Raw genomic sequence first — 21,392 nt, 5'->3', positions numbered from 1 at the left:
AAGTGTCTACCCACTTACTCGGCTTAGCTTAACTGACATTGACAGCATTTATTAAAATTGCAATATAAAAATATTTACCCAGAATTATATTGATTTATTCTCCCGAAAAATAAGCAAAGCAGAGTAAGGTAAATGTGACTTTAGTGGCCATTTCCGTTTACTTTAATAAAAATCTAAAATTGCATGAAAACAGTATGGGTTAAAAGAAAACGCATACAATAATGAAAAAGCATTTAATTTCTTTAAATACTTCATTAAACTAATTCAGTGATTTTCTCATCAGTCATTTAATTTTAGTGATGGTCCGTTATTGTTTTATTGTGATGAATAACATGTTTATGCTTATTTCCATGCTTGCTCATCTTGACTTTGACCTTGACAAGCACTTCCAGTTTCTTAAGCAAGTCCTTCAGCTCTGGGTCATCTTCGTCTTCTTCGGAAGAGTCACTGCTGTCATCAGAGTCTTCATTTGATTCTTCATTTGACTCCTCCTCCTTTTCAGGTTCTTCAGTATCAGGTTCGGTGGGCGGTTCAGTAGTAGTTGTGGGCGCTTCAGTGGTAGTTGTGGGCGGATCGGTGGGAGGAACCTCGGTAGTGATCGTGGGTGGTACAGTCGGCAGCGCTTCCTCATCATCTTCATTTAAGTTCTCGAAGTCAAGTCCTGAGATTTGAGTCAACCAGTCATGGAATGGTCCAGGGCGGATGAATCCTGTAATAAAATACTTTATAATATAAATAAAATCAGTGTATTATGCTGCTAATAAAAAAAATAGCAGCATAGCTATTATTGTGTGCGTGTGTTGTTAACCTTGTAAAACAAGTAAATTTGTTACTTACCAGCTGGTAATCCAGAGTGACAGCCAAAGGTTCCACCAGCAACAAAGGAAGCTATACCCACAAGGGTAGGTACGCCGTTTTCGACGTGGATGAGTGGGCCACCGCTATCTCCCTATTAAGATAAGATAATTAAATATTTAATAGGTATCACTTGTGACGTAGACGTTAAAGATTTATTTTATATGTTATATAATAATAATGTATAATAAAAGATCAAGACGCGAAAGTTACTCTACCTGGCAAGTGGATTGGCTAGTGACATTGAAGTATCTGGCGCAGATAGCGTTGTTGGTGATAAGTGCAGTTCCGAAGTTTCTTCCACACGCTTCGTTCGATACACCAAATAGGTAAACCCATTGCAATTTTTGGGATATAGCGCCTGTGAAGAATAATATTGTTAATATTTGCACTGAACTATATATTTTTTTCTCTAATAATGTAATTTTAAAATGATTATTCCTTACTTCCAGTCCAAGTGGCTCCATGTCCGCTAGCAATTAACACTAGATTTTCGTAATTACGGTTTACTTCCGCACGAGGCTGTATACGAATTGGTTGGGTGAGCCCTGCAAGAAACAAACAAGATGATATTTCTCTTGCTACTGTTATTATAATAAATAATAATAATAAAATCAGAACAGAACGAAAACTCACTGGTATACCTAACCGAGTCCTTCAGTTTTACCAAGGAAATATCATTAGGTTGTACAATGTTGGGCAACTCGTCTATGAAAGTTGGGTAGTTAAACCACTCTGTGGACTCAGAGGTAAATTCTGGGTTGTTTACATCGATCACGCCACCGTGGATCTGGAGTCTTGCACGTCTATGAAGGAGAATAAGTTATTTTCATTATTGACACAAGGTTTGGATCAACTTTAGTCATGGTATTGCTGATGCTGGTAAACTAAACACATATTGAATACTACCATAACTGCGGTAAGTTTACGTACCCAGCTGTACAGTGGGCAGCGGAGATCACCCAGCTCTTGGCGACCAGGGAGCCACCGCAGCAACACAGCGAGGCACCATTGGGGTTTATCATGCGCACCGCCACGTGGTGCGGGAACTGACCAGGCACCGCGTCCCATCCAGACACAATACGTGAGTCTGTAAACACAATATACTAAATATAAACGGTTTGCTTTCACACTGTAGACACTTTTTTCATTACTACTTGATGTTGTTAAAAAGTGGTTCAAATCCATATTAATAAATCCCTAAGCCTTTTTGGGAATAAACAGTGTTTTGTGTCGATTGCACGACTAAGGAGTAGCCAGCAGTAGCTGAAAGAATATACCTAAATGTGAAATAAAATAATTCACTGACATTTAGGTACTCACCGCTATCACTCTGGACATTTTCTAGAAAGGTAGGTTCTACATTTTCAATTGTATCTGGCCTAGCTGGTACCTGTAAAATAAAAAAAGTCATGTAATATTATGAATGAGTAATCCATATACAGGGTGTTAGGTAAATGGGTATATGAGCCGACACTAGCCCATGTTAACATGGGCATATAAATGGTATGGTGAAGTCAGAATTTTGATATCATCATTTCAATTTTTTTAATTTTCATATAAAATATTTTTTATAAAATCCGATTTGTATGAAAAATAAAATAATTAAAATGAAGATATCAATTTTCTGACTTCACCATACCATTTATATGACCATGTTAACATGGGCTAGTGTCGGCTCATATACCCATTTACCTAACACCCTGTATATTAATAAATAAATCAGATTTCGGGGACTACTTATGACAATAATGTGTACAAGTATTTTTTAATTAATATGTCTTGGGGTCTTTACCTGACCAACGGCAAGAGCGATCACGAATGCCACCTTCCACAACATCTTAATGATTTAACACTCGCCACTAAAAGCACTAGGCCTGTGCTTATATCACAAGCCAATAGATAAATAATATAACCATCAAACGGCGTCGTAAAACCCCTGTAAATATCAACTAATTAATTACTGATAAAAATACTTAACACTGATTTAATCTTGATTGAGTGTACCGGCAATATCTATAGCATATTGGAGAAATCATGTTAAAAAAAATAATTAATTACGTGACAAAGACGAAGTTTATGAACTTCTTGAAAACTTACAGTTACGAGGGTTAAGTTTGTTGGTTAGTAATAATATAATAATCGCTTAATTATTGCATTGTATAATAAAAATAAATAATGTAATTTCGCAAAATATAATTTGAAATTGTTTGCGATGAAACAAGTTTCAAAAAGTTTATTTCTTCATGAATTCTATTTTTTCTTATTTATGACATTCATCATTCCTAAATCAGCAGTCTCAAAAGTCTAAATAATTATTATTACTCATAGTACGTAATTGTAAAAAAAATCATATAATAACACCAGTAACTAGGTAGCTACATAGTAAAAAGTAGATACGTATGCTAAATTGGAATTGATTTGATTTTGATTTTACATACATCATGATGACGAATTAGATCTGAACATCACGAGTGGGTTCACCACAATAGTCGAGCGGAGGCGGGATTCAAACCCGCGTTCTTCAGATCACGAGTCGGCCAGTCCGACCCCTTTACCGTTCGTCTATCATGACATTAATCAATCAAGACGTTATAGCAAAGAAAAGAAAAGAAAATTAACGAAATAATACAAAACATTTATTTACATCAGTGTTATAGTTTCCGGTGTTAAAAAACATTAACCTCATCTCATCATATTAATGACGATGCGATATAGATTTATTGTGTTTGTGTTTGATTTCATGCTTGTGCTTATTTCCATACTTGCTCATCTTGACTTTGACCTTGACGAGCACTTCCAGTCTCTTTAGCAGATCCTTCAGCTCAGGATCATCATCTTCGTCGTCTTCGGAGGAGTCACTGTCACCTGATTCTTCGTTTGAGTCTTCGTTAGTATCTTCTTCTGACTCAGGTGCTTCCGTCTCGTTTTCAGGTTCCTCCGTGTCGGGTTTGGGGGGTGCTTGAGTAGTAGTGGTAGTGGGTGCCTGGGTAGTTGTCGTGGGCACCTCAGTAGGGATTGCGGGTGGTTCAGTAGGCGGCGGATCAGTCACATCATCTTCTTCTACGAGGTTGTCGAAGTCAAGACCAGATATCTGGGTAAACCAATCGTGGAATGGTCCGGGGCGGATGAAACCTGCAATCCGAAGTAGGTATTTTAATATCGATGACAATAAAAGGCAATAGAAAAATGTAATATTTCGTATCTTAAATAATGACAAGTTATTGCCCATCTAGGCTTGAAAATATTTTCGAGCAACAAATAGTTCGATGATGATAAATGCATCAAAAAACATCAACAACTCTTTGAGTTCATAAGCCACTTACCACCTGGCAGCCCTGAGTGGCAGCCGAAGGAGCCGCCGGCGACGAATGACGCCACGCCTATGAGGGTAGGCACGCCATCCACGTCGGTGTGGACGAGTGGACCGCCGCTATCACCCTAGAAAGATAAGATTATTCATTTCTCTTTGTCAATAACATTGTTATGTGTGTTTGGTTTGATTATTCGTTACGGTAAATCTGTTACTTGGGGAATAGGTAGTGTTGTTGTTGTTGAATCGGAATTTATATAGCTAGACCAAGCAAAGGTTTGATATCCTTAGTTCGTTTTAAGGATATCATTTCATAATTCTGTTCTTACAATTGTGTCAGTATTTGTTCTACTGAAAGTGCTTCCAGATAAACAAAAAACATGGAAAGTAATTACCTGACAAGTGGACTGGCTGGTGACGTTGAAATATCTAGCGCAAATGGCGTTGTTGTTAATGAGGGAATTTCCGAAGGTTCCGGCGCACGCATTGTTGGATATAGTTCGCAGGTACACCCAGTTCAAGTTTTGGGAAGTGGAGCCTGTGAAGAAGTGTAAAAAGCACGTACTCATGTTAAACAATTTAATTATTCTACTTAGAAATCGAAAATTTGTTAAATATGATAAACTTTTGTTCAACTATATTATTATCTTCATCAATAGATCCACTCCATACCATCAGTCCATGTTCTTCCATGGCCACTGGCGATTACTACAAGACCTTCGTAGTTGCGGAACGCATCCACACGAGGTTGAATACGGATTCTCTGAGTGAGCCCTGTAAATCACAATCAAAAAATTATATAATCTATGTAGATGGTAATAATCATTCCTAATATCTAAGCATATCTAAAAATAACTCATACCAATATTGGGTAATATTACGAGTCACAAGACTGGATTTGATCTAAAACTGAATGCAGAACAAATTGATAATAACAAAATAAAATAACACAAACTTACTGGTATACGTAACAGAATCTTGCATTTTCACAAGTGAGATATCATTGGGCTGCACGACCTGAGGCATTTCCTCGACAAACGTGGGGTAGTTGTACCACTCTGTAGTCTCGGAGGTGAATTCTGGATGGGACACATCCACTACACCAGCGCGGACTAGAATACTTGCACGCCTAAAAACAACAGTTTTTATTAATTTGCTTTGGACAATATTATGCATCGCTCTTTTAATATTAATAACACATTCGGCATCCTGAACCCTAATCAGCCATAAAATGAATCAAAAGATTAATAAAATTAATTCACAAACATCGGTATAATGAAAAAATAAGGTAATAAACAAATAGCAGTCGGCAACACCAATAAAAAAACATTTAAAACATAACGCGCAAAGGTAACACAAAGCATACAGCCTCCTTAAAATAATTTAATTTTTTTCTTGGCATCTTTTTCCACGGCTGAAAAACTTTCTCGTTTACAAAAGTCCCTCGTCCTTCATAAACGTACCCAGCAGTGCAATGAGCGGCAGAGATGACCCAGTTCTCGGCGACGAGGGAGCCTCCACAGCTGAAGGCGGCGCCGTCGGGGTTGACCATGCGCAGCGACACGTGGTGCGGGTGCTGTCCCGGGTACGCCTCCCAGCCCGACACGATGCGAGAACCTAGAGATAGCAAAAAGATGGCGGAATAACTTGGCGGGAAAGTGAGACCTGGTGCGTGTGATGCCCCGGCCGGGTACGCCTCCCAGCCCGACACGATGCGGGAGCCTACAAGCGTTCATACTTGAGGTCAAGAGCCCCCCTGCGCTATACTACACACGCTGTGCGATCCAGGGGTGTAGCTAACTCCGTATCAATGATACGGGGCCCCGTATCAGGGTCGTTAATACCAATACCTTAATCTAAGACCAATACCAACAGTTAAAAAAAGTTCTATAATTTTCATGAACTTGAATCCGTACGGTGTTAGGTAAGTAAATAAGGTAAAGTAGGTATTATTCGGCATGTGACGATGCACAGCATCTGGTGAGAGATGCGTCTACTTCCGGTGTAGTTTTTTTATCATTTTATACCTTAAATGACGTCATTTCCGCAATTATTTAATAGGAATTGATTTGACTTACTTCCGTTTGCCGCCATTTTAGTCACCTGGGGGCGAGCTTGCTCGGAGTTCTTCATAGCGTCTTTAACTTCCAAAGTAGCAACATCGTAAGCAGAAACTCTGCTCAGATTTTTACTGAAATAATTTATTTCTCAACGTTCTTATACTAAGTTTAAAATTAAAAAGTGCAATTGACCGCGCGTGTGTGACCGCGAACGACATGTACGTGATGGTGGTTGGCGCCAAAGGGGACGAGTGTCTTCCGGACGACGAGCAGGTGGACCCAGAGCGTCGGATACCGGAGAAACTCGGACCCCGGCGAGATTCAAAACGGATGAAACGAGGTACGTGGGATTCTGATAGCTTTAACACTCTTTTCGATCAAATGAGCATTCTCGCGAATCTCTATATTGTATAAATAGATTGAATAACGTACCCACAACCATCTTATACAATTTTAACGGCGGCCCCGTCAGCCCCATTCGCAAACATTACCAATCAAAATACGTTGTTAGCATCACCACAATCGAACGATAGCTCTTTCTGGTACGAGTTTCTTAATAAACACTGAGCCAGCTTACAGCTTGAATTATTAAATTCTAATGTTTTTTGCAAATCAAGAAGCTTAATAAGTATGACAAAATGTGCTAAGTGCATCGAACATGACGTATACTTCTATTTTGCAACAACATATAAATTGTAATGTGACATGCAATAAACGTTTTTGAATTTGAATTTGAACATGTCACGAGCGTATCCTGGCTAAAATTCCTAATAAGCATTGTGCGAGGAGCACCCTCCCAGTGCTGGATTTTTGTTCGGCAAAATCACCCTGTGCTCGTACGTCGTATTCTATTTATATTCGTCGTATCTAAAAAATAATCCGACCTTGGTTCTCTAGCCGGTCACTTCAAGCAAAATCAAAACATAATAATATCATTAGTTCTTACAAATCGTCAAATACTAATAAGTAAGTAACCTCTACCTACACATCTTATTATCTTTAAAGCAAATACATAAGCCTCAAAATAACTCCCTTTGATTTAGAACAAAAAGCCAAGGATTCCAAATCAGTCCCTTCAGGTCCCCTTGACGACCAATAAGTCAAATGACCATCCACTCAGCAAATTCTATGGAAGCTGCCTTTGAGCGTACCTATCTTGGGCATTGGCAGGCGTCATCATTCTGCGGAGGTCAACCTTTTACCTGACAATGGTTCCAGGGATGCGTCTGCCATTCACCCCCAAGCCGGTGCTTGCCCCTGCAACGCCGTGCTTTATTCAGCGTCTTAACACTCTTGACTGTCTAGCGCTGACCAAATAAGAATAGTAAAGTCAAGTGACTTTCCACTCAGCAAATTCTACGGAGGCTGCCTTTGAGCGTATCTTAGGCAGTGGTAGGCGTCATCAGACTGCGGAGGTCAACCTGTTACCTGACAATGGTTCCAGGGATGTGTCTGCCATTCACCTCCAAGCCGGTGCTTGCCCCTGCACCTGCAACGCCGTGCTTTATTCAGCGTCTTAACACTCTTGACTGTCTAGCGCTGACCAAATAAGAATAGCAAAGTCAAGTGACTTTCCACTCAGCAAATTCTACGGAGGCTGCCTTTGAGCGTATCTTAGGCAGTGGCAGGCGTCATCAGACTGCGGAGGTCAACCTGTTACCTGACAATGGTTCCAGGGATGCGTCTGCCATTCACCTCCAAGCCGGTGCTTGTCCCTTCAACGCCGTGCTTTATTCAGCGTTCTAACACTCTTGACTGTCTAACGCTGACCAAATAAACCGAAATCCTGTTAAAACAGGTGCTGAAATTACCAGATAAGGCACCGCTCAGCATGAGCCTGCTCCTCACAATATCCCTTCGCAAGAAGGACAGACCAAACAACCTATTCTATTAAACGTCCTAATCAGTAGATACAATTATGTAAGTATTGATCCGATCTGAAGTAGTTGAATGCTAAATTCTAAATCTGGATGCAGATACCGATCACAGAGACACCGCCGGCCTCTCCGCATGTCTTGTCAAGGTACCCTAAAATTATCAATCTCTCGTTCTCTACTGCATACCGAAAAACATTGATACAATCACAAACTACTTACTAAACCTCGTCACCTTTGACAAACCAGACGAGACAGCAACTACTAGAACGGAAGGTTAGTGTGTAACATTTTATCTTCTGGAACACTTTAAACCTTGTCAATTACGTGAACTCAGGTTCAACAAGTCGTCATCTCTAAGGGTTTTGTCGGTAAATACGAAATCTATACGACTCAACAAGTGCCTATAATGGTAAGCTTGATCTCCAGTGAGGGCTCATCACAACTCGACCCCACACAACCGATCCAATACACAAGACTCCAGCTCAGCATCTCTTAACAACCATCTGGATGTCTACAAAATATCAGAAATCATAATCAGCGATGGGGGATTTCTCATTCTTTCATTAATTTCATGTGCGTTCACTAATTTTGCTATCGGACAATCAAAGCATAGCCTATACTCGAAACTAAGGGAGGAAGGGGCACATTCAAAGCCTCTATTGGAACTGTCTCTCTAACTTTTCAGCTTGAAAAACATCACCTCCTTTCGGTTCAGTCGGGTAAAAATAGCTCTGACAGCGCAAAATATTATCTCCCAGGTCGATTCAATCAAATTTATCTGACGATCTAGGTCGATTTACGGGGAAAACAACCTACTTAGTGGCATCTCCTGGGTTCAAATCCAAAGGTATATATTCCAAAAGTTCGGGAAACTGGATATCCAGAGACCCCACAGAGATTCACCAGCAGCCTTTGCAACGACTTCAACCAGGGTAGCTATGGTGGTAAACTAGGCTAAATCTTTGCTGTCCCGTTTCTCACCACAGCAAAAGGTACCTGCTTAGCACCTCGAAGTGACCTTTCTGGCTTTTCCTAGCAGGGCTCGAGGCCGACCCTCAAAATACAGAATCTCCACCATGTTCTTACCACATGGTGACCTCCACGTCAGGATCAGGTAACATGTAATTTTTTAGTATGTTGAGTTGGGGGTAATAAGGTATCGTTCCTAAAACATACCTGGCAAAAATCCACTTTAAAAACTTATAAAATAACCTGGCCTTGGTGGTTAAACTAATGGCCTAAGGAAAACAGTCACAGCTATATACTTACCTCTTGAAGCTCGACAGCAAGATTTATTTGCTAGACTAAATCGTTTATCTAATCTTCTACTACCTTTATGCCCTGTGGGTCTAGACAAAATTCACTTTATAATCGCAAACCAGTCGAAGGATGGTCGATTAGCCTTCTTTTTTCTATATGAAGTTATAACGTATCCAATTTTCGATTCGATCAAAAAGTGCTACTTGCCTAGGGGGGCTGGTATTACTAATCTAAAACTATATTAAAGATAACTTTAATTTTCTTACCAAGCTTAAAAGCTTAACCAATTTCACTTCCTGATAAAGGCCTTAAACCCAACAGTAGGTATCTAAAAGGTGACCTTTACGAGGCTTCTCGTAGACTAGCTTATGTATATTTTTCTCCTACCATCTACATCAGCTGCTGACATGACAAAACATAGTCTCACCGGAATAATTTCAAGATTAAGTTAATAAACCTTGACCTACGAATAAGTTCGGCACCGTTACGGCATCATACAAACAACTGGGAAAAATGACAGCAAATCCCAAAAAAACAACATATGTATGCCCTTGCTACGGTTGCGTAAGTTACTGGAATCAGGCGATCAGAGGCGAACAGCGGAATATAATAACACATTATTATTATTATTTTTTTTCAACACCAAGTAATACTAGGAATCTACATGGATAAAAACAGTATAAAGGTTGTTGGATTTAAAACCTCTCCTGGTATTGTTGACTTCGTTGTGGCATCTTTAATTTGGGTTAATATTTAGCCATAGATGAAATCATTTGACGAGATATTGGCGTAGGCAGAACAATAATAGCAATATTATAAGGCAGACTTTTATTAACTGATCTACGATCGATACACCAAATAAAATATTATTTAATTAATAACTTTCAATCAACAGATCTAAAGCATGTTGGATACTCTTCAATCACATCGTACGCCTGTATTATAAACTTATGTTGATGACCGCATGAATCTTACTGCCATGCGGGCAAATTATATCAATACACACTCAATCTGCATTTTAATGAGGAAAGAATTTCTGAATTCAGTTCAGTAGCTTTCCAGTTTATTCATATTTCAAACATACAAAAGTACAAACCCTCCTACTTTGTGATATTAGTGCTGCTCTCACTGGGCATTTAGAACAAAACATGTTAATACCCTGAAATTAATCATGTTCTAATCTAGTTCTGTTACAGAAACTCGAAAACTTTCATCACATAGCGCCATTGGTAAGTAGTCACCAGGAGCTAATAAACAAGTCTCTCACCAGATGCTGTGCATCGTCACATGCCGAATAATAGTACAAGTTTTACAAAACAATAAAACTTGTATTATTGTGCAGAGACGATGCACAGCATCCCAAGAAGGCCTCCTGGTGAGCTCTCTATGAAGAACTCCGAGCAAGCTCGCCCCCAGGTGACTAAAATGGCGGCAAACGGAAGTAAGTCAAATCAATTCCTATTAAATAATTGCGGAAATGACGTCATTTAAGGTATAAAATGATAAAAAAACTACACCGGAAGTAGACGCATCTCTCACCAGATGCTGTGCATCGTCTCTGCACAATAATACAAGTTTTATTGTTTTGTAAAACTTGTACTATTATTCAATTGCTAAACTGCTTACCGTCATTGATGCGGACATTTTCTACATAGCTAGGCTCTGCTAGTTGGGCTACGTCTGGTCTTGCTGGGACCTGAAAATGGGAATACCTTAAAGATTTGTCTTATCCGGCAATTAACACTTCGTGGTGAACGTTTCCTTTCAATGATCGTAACGAAACAACGGAGTCTTCGAAGCGAAGAACTGAAAGCTCGTTTGATTCTCGGTGGGGTCAATCCGACATTTTCTCGGTTTCGGGTCGTATGGTGAGTGGGTAATTACCAACTTATACCAAAAATTACGTTACGCTGAATCTGTAAGTATTTCTTCGGTCTAACTTCAGGTAAAAAGATAACAGTTGACCTGCCAGCAATTTCAGAACACTTCAAGAGATGAGCCGCCGGAGGAGCTTTGTATTTAGTTGCGCAATGCTTTATCATCATTTAAATATATTTAGAAAGTTCTAGACCCTCACAACTTCAAAATTACCTTTTTAATTCTTTAGTAAAACTGTAGTTCTAGAGAATCCTTAACATTTATTACCTGAGTCACAGCTAGAGCGACCACGAATACCACCTTCCACGACATGTTTGATCCCACTGTTCCCTCCACCCGCCGCAAAGCTCCGCGTAGGTATATTCGCGACACTTGAATCCATCAAACGGTAGCAAAAAATCACTGTTAAGTAGCACTAATTACTGATAACCATGATATCTTGATTGAGCACGCAAGTACAGCAATAATAATTATATGCCGATAGTGAGCGTATCAATACTTACCAAAATTGATAAATTAATAATTCGATAGCTACTTACTGCTGACACACGGATTTGCAAAATCAGTTTTCTTCAATCAATGATTAAACAATCAAAACACTTTAAACCTAACACGCATTATCTTTGAACATTAATATAAAAAGTAAACAAGTTTGTTTGTAAATTTTAGCCTCGGAGCTTCAGAACACTAAGGACGCAGCAATCCAGACATTTGCTTTGAGGGAAAGGAAAGGAGAGCTTTGAACAGCACGGGCCATTGGATTGGCCACTCAACACTCTCGCCTATTTCTTTACTATTCTATGCTATTTTGTCACGATACCCACACCATCCTAGAGCGCAAGGACCGAATAACTTCGTTTTATTTCATTTTTTCATGCTAAAATCAAATTGTCTCATAATATTTTATCCTAATTTGAACCAGTCTCATTGTTGTGAATATCGAAATCATGTAAGCCAGTTATCAGTAGATTTTAGAAACTGTACTTTGATATTAAGTTGCAAGGCTACATAAAACTAGACTGCACATAATTATAACTCTGCACGTCATCTTTTCTTATTAAGTTCGTTAATAATTTCCATTGACGTATAAATTAAGAAGCTTATCTCGTATCTACTTTAGATTACAATCAAGGAGTAGCAAGAAATAAAACAACTAAGTTATGACGTAGCAATTACAAACAGAAATAAATAATTCAATTTTATTCATAACTATAAGTTAACTTTCCATACAAGCATCTTAACCCCCGACGGAAGAGAGGGGTGTTATTTTCACGTGTCTGTCTTTTAGGCTGGTTTTAGAGTCACGCTGACGCACGCTGACCGTCAGCGCTGACATCCGAAATGTATGAAGCGTCGGCGCCGAGCGATCAGCGTCACTCAGGAACGTTTACTTCAATTACATACATATTGATTTGTCAGCATCGATGATCAGCGAGCGGTCAGCGCGATTTTAAAACCCGCCTTAAACAAGTTTCAAACGCACTTTTATTAGGTTAGTGTCGGTGCGTGATGTGCTTGTCGTGGTTGATGACGTGTTTGTTGCCGTGCTTGCTCATCTTGACCTTGACTTTCACGAGCACTTCCAGTTTCTTGAGAAGCTCAGATAATTCTTTGTCATCCTCGTCTTCGTCTGAATCTATATCGCTGGAATCTTCTTCGGAGCCATCATTTGAGTCTTCGTTCGACTCTTCTGGAGTTTCTTCCGATTCTTCCGGTTTTTCTTCGGATTCTTCTGGTGATTCTTCAGATTCTTCCGGCTCGGGGGTAGTCACAGGGGCCTGGGTGGTGGTGGTATGCTCAGGAGTAGTGGTGGTAGGCCCAGGGGTAGTGGTGGTATGCTCAGGAGTAGTGGTGGTATGCTCAGGAGTAGTGGTGGTATGCTCAGGAGTAGTGGTAGGCTCAGGGGTGGTGGTAGGTGCGTCAGTGGGCGGCGACTCAGTCTCGCCGTCGCTCACGTTATCAAAGTCGATGCCGGTGATGTCGGTATACCAGTCGTGGAAGGGGCTGGTGCGGACGAACGCTGAGGGAGAAATACATTGTGTTATTTATGGTATGAAATAAGGTAATGTTTGGGCGAATTACTTTCTTAAGGCTGAGTTGCACCACCTAACTTTAACCGTAACTATAGCAATATTCGGTGCTTTTTTATGAAGTTTGACAGAGTTTTGACGTTTGTTAAAGTTAAAGTAAGATGGTGCAACCCAGCCTAAGTTTATCAAAAGCTATAATTAAAATCATTCGGTGTCACTAACTGCAACAATACAATACGCTCGTTATGGTCGTCTACAGTCGCGTGTCATCTACGCTGCTGAAAGGTACTCATAAAACTTTTTTATTTCCGTTACCGCTACCGTTTATGGTTGTCTAAAGCCTGGTCCGTGAGCACGTAGAATCCCGTCCAATGACCCCAAGCTACCCATCCTTATCGCTCGCGCGTAATTATATTGCTGTCGCGACTGTGCGACGCGCGCCCGCAGTGAGCGTGCGAGCGTGACAGCAACATAATTACGTGCGAGCGACAAGGATGGGTAGCTTGGGGTCATTGGACGGGATTCTACGTGCTCACGGACCAGGCTTTAGTTGCATATCGAGTATGTAGTGGCAGGGTCGTCGCTATCACCGTATCAACCGTATCAATGATACGGGGCCCCAGGGCTACAGGGCCCGACTACCGACGTTTTTTAGATAATTAATTAATATTTAAAAAGAACTTGAAAAAAAAAAATTTTTTCCTAAGTCACCTTCCACCGGCTCGATCATCAGACTAAAGTCCGGTCGCCGTCGTCGCCGAGCAGATAGAAATTCGTACAATGACCCCAAGCTACTCATCCTTATCGCTCGCGCGTAATTACTAATTATATTGCTGTTGCGACTATGCGACGAGCGGCCGCAGTGACTGTGCAAGCGACAGCTGCAATATAATTACTTGCGAGCGATAAGGATAGGTAGCTCGGAGTCATTGTACGAAGTTCTATCTGCTCTATCTGCTGCTATTAGTAATTACGCGCGAGCGATAAGGATGAGTGGCTGGGGGTCATTGTTCGAAATTCTATCTGCTCGGCGACCGGACTTTAGCTCTAAAACGTCGCTCGCTCGTAACTTACCTGCGGGTAGTCCGGAGTGGCAGCCGCCGTGCGCGGCGCCGGCCACGAAGGAAGCCACGCCGATCAGGCTGGGGACTCCGTCGCTGCCCACCAGCACCAGGGGCCCGCCGCTGTCGCCCTGCGGACAGTTCACAATGTAAAGCCTTTGCGGGCCCGCCTTTAACCCAGTTTGTAAAAAAATCCTTCTATCCATCCTCTATACCACATTTAAAGTAAATGATGATTCTGATTCTGAAAAACTTAATATTATTACAACTTATAGCTTTTATCATTGCAACTTATAATTTTGTTTGTATCATTTTTCTGGTGTCCATTTATACAACCTGTCCCAAAATTCAACTTTATAGTCGGCTTATGCCGGCGCCGTAGGGTCGACATGGTCATGACTACTTTAGGAAAAATAAGAAAAGAAATCTATCTTAATTATTTTTTAAATTACACAATAAATAATAATTTTTTTTCGAAAATTGACACCTCTTATGATATTTTAAATTACCGCGACCAGAATAAAAAAAAAATCATCAAGCTTGTTGAACGTCCGATCCAATCCGCTTGAAAGAGTAACAAACATTCGTCTATCTTCACTCAAACCTAGCTTTCGCGCTTACGATTACGAATTCCCTGTCACTATTGGTACACAATGTACTATCGGCCACAGTGTTAACTATCCATTTCCATTTTTGCTCTCGCTCCCATCAAATGGTGATTCTTTGCGATTTCTTTGATAAAACGAGACGACATGAGCGGCAATGGGTAGTTAGAACATTGTTGTCCATAGTAAAATTCTACATTAATGACAATTAAATAGTGGCATACGGGGGGAGGGGCGGTGGGGGCGGTCCGCCCCGGGTGCCAAGCATCAGGGGGTGACAACAGTCGCGCAGATTAGTACTCACTGGCGCATCTGCATGGCAAGGACAATCATGATATGTCATGATGGGGGGGGGGGGGGGTACAGATATAACGATAGCTCATTCGTTCTAAATAAAGATAGCTCATTCGTTCTTAATAACTCACGTGGCAAGTGGACTGGCTGGTCGTCCCCTATAAAGATAGCTCATTCGTTCTAAATAACTCACGTGGCAAGTGGACTGGCTGGTGACGTTGTAGGAGCGCGTGCAGACGGCGTTGTCGGTGATGACGGCAGCGCCGAATGTGCCCTCGCACTGCTCGTTATCAATACCTCGCAGGTACACCCAGTTCAAGTTGACAGGCACGCTGCCTGCGGAAAAAGATTAAAAAATACATGTGGTTTTGTACAACAACGCCCAGCTCAGGGGTTGTAAAGCCTGGTCCGTGAGCACGTAGAATACCGTCCAATGACCCCAAGCTACCCATCCCTATCGCTCGCGCGTAATTATGTTGCTGTCGCGACTGTGCGAAAGGCGCCCGCAGCGAGTGTGAGAGGGCTTTAGTATGTTACACACAACGCTGCCACGAAATTCCGATCGACCAGCAGATCAAGCGCCGCAAGTGGAACTGGATTGGCCACACTCTCCGAATTGATCCCGATCACATCCCCAAGCAGGCTCTGGATTGGAACCCCCAAGGAAAATGCAAACGTGGTCGCCCCAAGCAAACTTGGCGGCGCACTGTAGCAGACGAGAAAATCGGCAAGACCTGGAGCGAGATCAAGCGCGAAGCTCAAGACCGAACGCGATGGAGGACTGTTGTGGACGCCTTCTGCCCCATTTAGGGGACATAGGACCTTAAGTCAAGTATGTTACACGACAGAAATCCATGAAATCAGAAAAATGGTATCATTACGAGCGAGCTATCGGACTTTCCCCCTGCTCTCCCGGCCGCATGTGTCCGGTAGTGTAGCGGGGCACGCGGGGGTGGTGCGGGCGGTAACAATCGCCGTCTCGAAAGTTTTAGGAGACGTCTGAACAAGGTTTTTTTGCTAATAAAATAATAGTTAAAAGTTTATTTATATTTTTCTTGTAATTATTTATTGTAATTGTAAGTATAATTAATTACTGTGTTGTATGTTTTAGTGTAAAACTTTATGTCAATAAAGAATTTATTTATTTATTATTTATTAATTACTTTCATATGTACTACCACTCCTGAGATGGGGGTTGTTTTAACAAACCACACCCTGTATAAACTTAATTTATTTTCAGCATTTTTTTAAATCCACAACGAGGAAGCTCACTGATGGAAACAGGACTATTTCCACCTCTCGTTCCCACCGCTGCAACTCCTGTGTAGCCAGGATCTACAGCTTGACCGCCAATAAAAACCCAACCAGTGAAAGCGAAGTTTGTCCCGGGGAAAATTAAATTGTCATTGGACCCGCAACGAAATTAATCAGAAGAACATAGCAGGAGTTGAATAGTCGAATATAGTCGAAGTTGTTAAATAAATAGGGTCCTGTGGCTGAAATAAAGATGATGATGAAATAGATAGGTTTCCATACGTACCATTCATTTGCATGATTTTTACAACAACTGCTTGGAAATATTCCATGTTGTGTATACATGCTTTGGGATAATGTCTGGTTTTGCTTTTTATTTCATATTGTCATTGTATTGCTTAGGACATTGTCCTGTTTTGTATACGTAATAAAATAAATAAATAAATACCCCCAGTCATGGTGACTCCGTGGCCGCTAGCGATGAGCTTTTCTCCGTCGTAGTTGCGGAGAGCGTCGGCGCGTGGTGCGATGCGGATCGGCTGCGTCAGCCCTAAGGGACAATAACAATAATTTATTTATTACAATGTTGATACCGCGATGCAGCTTTTGCGTTGAACGGCACAGCGCCATCTAGCGGCAACTAGCTTAACTTTTACAATGGATTACACAGTTAGATTTACAGCCAATATACGTTAAATCTTAGGCTGTCTTGAATTTTATAACTAAGAATAATTAATAATAGCTCAGGCCGCATTTGAGGCCTTTTTAGGATAATAATAGGGATGTGAAAAAATAATCGATTATGGAAAAATCTATTAAAAATCGATTATTATAAAATAGAAATCGATTTTAAAATGTGATTTTTTTTTCATTTATAATCGATTAATAATCGATTTTTTATAATCGATTTTTTTTATAATCATGCAATAAATGCACCCCGATTACGTTTGGTCTACTGGCTCGGAGTTCGGAACGCGAACTGCCAAAGAATACTATCATAGCTCCATAATATTACATTAACGCCATCTGTGCATTTATGATGGCATTCCTTCTGTGCTTTTGAAACAGTTAAGTTGATTAATTTAATCAAACATTCACTAGATGGAGTTAAACGATGAACTGTACTATTTTACCGACATTCGTTTGATATGTCATTCATTAATTCATTATCCGTTGCTGAAACTTCATTTTTCAAACAATTTAAAAGGTTTTCGTGACAAAAAGTTTTTAGTGTTTTAAAAGTCCCGTTTTTAAAAATGTCTACGACTAAAAGAACGGCCAGTAGTTGGCGTCAATGTTTTCTATTTATATAATAAAATCGATTTTTTTCTTAAGAAAAATCGATTTTTTTCTAAAGAAAAATCGATTATTTATTAATCGATTTTTCAAGAGTAGAAAAAAAACCGATTAATTAAAAATCGATTTTTTAACTACAATGTCACAACCCTAGATAATAATAAAGTACTTTTTGAGTCTTAAACTGGGTTGCACAATTTTACTTTAACTTAAAAAAACGTCAAAAATGTGTCAAACTCTATACAAAAAGCGTATCGCTTTAGTTACGGTCAAAGTTAGGTGGTGCAACCGATGGTCGGAGGGCCGACCCCAAATAAAATGGGAATGGGCCAGGCAAAGAAGAAGAAAGTTATGTGGTGCAACTCAGCCTTAAATTATTTTATTGTACTGTATTTTATGAGCTTTAAAGCTAGTGTATTGTACTCACGGGTGTAGGGTATGTCGACCGGCGCCTTGACCAGCGAGATGTCATTGGGCTGTACCACGAACGCGGCCAGCTGGTCCACAAACGACGGGTAGTTGTACCACTCCGTCGTCTCCACCGCGAACTCCGGGTTGGCCACCTGGATCACGCCCGCGCGGATCAGGATCATCGCTCGTCTGAGGGTAGGTGAAGATTATACATTAGCATCGTAAAACGGTCCAGGCACTTCAGGAATACCAGGTACACCAGCCATCCAGGCACTCAAGGAATACCAGTTGATTAAAAGAAAAAGAATGGCTAACACGCGACGTTCGTTCAACGTTCTTAGTGTTCTCACTAAGCGACACTTTGGTAGGAAAGGACTACTTAGATGGATGAGTGAACACTACGTGAAGTTTTCCAACTACGTAAGCTATGCAAGTTAAGCTAAACTATAGTTCCAGCGCTTAACTCAGTCAGTTCCTTAGGTATGGGAGTGGTAGGGAAAGGTGACCTTGACATTATATGACGTGACAGATCATACAAAGATTAGATTAGCTCACTGACGTTTGACGGTTTAAAAACAGCCTCCCACCGCACGGCTCGCAAATACCTCAAGCTGATTGAGTTAAGCGCTAAACTTAGCTTAGTTCTTAGTCTGCAACCGACATAAGCAAGACTGGCCACAACAATTTGAAAATTATAAACAACTTGAAAAAACCGAACTGCCTAAGGTGAGGATCGAACCCACGGCCTTTCGCTTGCCGGGCGACTGCTCTTCTATCTGAGCTACTTAGACTGGATGAGCCTGTCGAAATTTTCAACCATAACAGTACTTACAAAGCAGTGCAGTGCGCAGCGGAAATGACCCAGTTGTGGGAGACCAGGGAGCCTCCGCAGCTGAAGGCGGCGCCGTCGGGGTTGACCATGCGCAGCGACACGTGGTGCGGGTGCTGTCCCGGGTACGCCTCCCAGCCCGACACGATGCGGGAGCCTAGAGATAAAACCGTTTAAAAATGGTGTTGGCAACATCGAATAAAAGTGTATTTTTTACTCAAGCAACTAAGACTTCTTCTTGTCTATATGTGCAACGAACGTGTAATGTGCTATTACTTGAAAGTCGTCAATAAAATTGTGAAATTATTAATTTTAGGATAAAGAAGTCCTGCTCTTTACATTGGTCCTTCGAACCGGATATGAACCAGCGACCTATAGATTCGACTAAAGCGAACTAAGCGACTAAAGAAAGCGCCGACACGATGCAGGAGCCTACATGAAAAACGGTAAAGAGATTGGGACACTTCTTGGCGAGAAAGTGACCATTCACGTATAATAGTAAATCTAAGTATTTTAATTTATCTCCAAGTGCTTCTTCATGTGAGGTCCCTCTCAAATAACCCTAGCTACGCCAATGAAAGTGAAGCGTATTGTTTGGCTGTTTTGTTTTATTCCATAGTGTCTCGTCTCAGCCAAAGGACGTCCACTGCTGGACAAAGGTCTTCTACCAGCAACCAGACCTTCGCTATCCGCATCCAGGTGCTTCCCGCGACCTTCATTAGATCGTCGGTCCACGGTCGAGTGTAAGCAAATGAAACTAAACAGTGCAATATCACTTCAAATTCATCCAAAAAATCTGCATGAGGTTCTCATCTATTATGAATTTAAAAAAAATACTTTATCACTCATGTTTTTTTTTATTTAAATTGCTAATGTCGCCGAGTAGGTATTCTATGGTACAAAATAAAGATTCGGGTGACACTCACCAGAACTGCTGCGGACGTTTTCGACATAGTCTACTTTTAAATCCGCCTCAGGCCTAGCTGGAACCTGAAAGGTGGATTAAAAACACATTATCAAATCAATTACAAATCGCAATCACATAACATGCAATCAGTTGCTGCACCCACACAAGTCTTCAAAAACGAAATATCACATTGTCAATACGGTACAGCTGGACTTAGTTGCCAATACAGTTGCACTTATTTTTTTTTTTTATCAATGTAATGGCGCAGTTACACTACTTAAAACCGCAAGAACAGAAGCACGCGCAGAAATATGGGCGACGAACGGCGAAACAAAAACTGTGTGTCTACACTAACTGATTCCATCAATTTCGCGCGTAATGTAACTGTGCCGTAAGTGACCACTAAAGTATTAAAAAAGTATATTCAGTGAGGCCGTATACAGAAAGAAAGCTGGAAACTTATAAGCGCTTACCGGCGCTTGACAGCGCTGGTAACCCGCGCAGGAAAATAAATATGAACGCGCGCCGATAAGCACTGAACGGCGCCGACAAGTTTCAACACGCGCTGGTCAGCGCTGGACGCTGCCCTAAAAATGCCATTCAACTTGCTTCCTTTGTGAACGAACGGACCAGCGCTGTCAAGCGCCGGTAAGCGCTTATAAGTTTCCAGCATTCTTTCTGTATACGGCCTTAGGTACCTGGCCAACGGCTAGAGCGATCACGAATGCCACCTGCCAAAACATCTTGTTTGCTGTCACTGCAACTGTTCGAAGCCCGCTTATATCACCACCAGATACGCCAATCGCGCTTACAAATCACTGTTAATTACTGATAATCTGTATAATACTCAATCATATTATCGTCTATCTGTACATGTTTTGTTCGTATCATAAAACTGTGCAAATGTTTTTGTATGTCGACTAGAAAAAAATATAAGGATCGATTAGGAAGGTAGACTAAAAATACGTTTTTAAGGTGAAGATATTATGAAAACATTGTGTGCCCTAAATCAAAAAATACTGAGCATAGGGCCTAAGTTAACCCTAAGGGCCTAAAGGGTAGGTACCACATTTTTTTCTTTTAATAACGTTGATTTTCTAAGTCTTTTGTTCCCTCCGAATTTATGAAACTTTCATATCCAAGAGAAAGTTACCCGGTTATAACCCCAAAACGGAGAGAGATGTATTTGAATAACCATTTCGTTATTGCCACGTCACTTCCACTCAGCTTCGTTTCGGAAATCTGATTGGTTATTCACACACTCCGTTTATGTGGAAGCCAGCGGCTTTAATAGACATGTTGACAACACCAATCAATTGACGTACTTTTTAAAACTGTTAAAACGAAACTCTCCCATAGCTTTTGTATGGCACTACAAGCAAGTGACGTCACTATTTTGTCAACTCAAATAAACTACTTTTATCAATTACAATGCGACCAAAAATCGTAATTTACAAGTAAT

General features: G+C 40.8%; 2 protein-coding genes across 2 annotated transcripts; both read right to left on the bottom strand.

The window, feature by feature from the left end:
• Positions 1-218: 218 nt before the first annotated feature.
• LOC135082535 (serine protease 3-like) lies at positions 219-2,759 on the bottom strand. Its single transcript, XM_063977334.1, has 8 exons — positions 2,651-2,759; positions 2,179-2,248; positions 1,789-1,945; positions 1,492-1,661; positions 1,302-1,403; positions 1,074-1,216; positions 838-949; positions 219-709 (listed from the first exon to the last, which is right to left on the bottom strand). Exons 1-8 carry the CDS (start codon positions 2,693-2,695, stop codon positions 294-296), a joined length of 1,215 nt encoding a protein of 404 aa, XP_063833404.1. The 5' UTR covers positions 2,696-2,759; the 3' UTR covers positions 219-293.
• A 713-nt stretch (positions 2,760-3,472) lies between these two features.
• On the bottom strand, positions 3,473-20,712 carry LOC135082411 (uncharacterized). The gene is made up of 16 exons (XM_063977206.1): positions 20,629-20,712; positions 19,950-20,013; positions 19,027-19,180; positions 18,211-18,383; positions 16,936-17,037; positions 15,427-15,569; positions 14,348-14,465; positions 12,742-13,263; positions 11,511-11,626; positions 10,992-11,061; positions 5,632-5,785; positions 5,128-5,297; positions 4,841-4,942; positions 4,564-4,706; positions 4,182-4,296; positions 3,473-3,990 (listed from the first exon to the last, which is right to left on the bottom strand). The coding sequence occupies exons 1-16, from the start codon at positions 20,671-20,673 to the stop codon at positions 3,554-3,556; spliced, it is 2,628 nt and encodes an 875-aa protein (XP_063833276.1). The 5' UTR covers positions 20,674-20,712; the 3' UTR covers positions 3,473-3,553.
• Between the last annotated feature and the right edge of the window lie 680 nt (positions 20,713-21,392).

The sequence above is a fragment of the Ostrinia nubilalis genome, chromosome 21 (genome assembly GCF_963855985.1).
Source record: "Ostrinia nubilalis chromosome 21, ilOstNubi1.1, whole genome shotgun sequence".
NCBI classification, from domain to species: Eukaryota; Metazoa; Arthropoda; class Insecta; order Lepidoptera; family Crambidae; genus Ostrinia; species Ostrinia nubilalis.
Note: the sequence above shows the minus strand (reverse complement) of the source record. Positions and strands in the feature narration are given on the sequence as shown.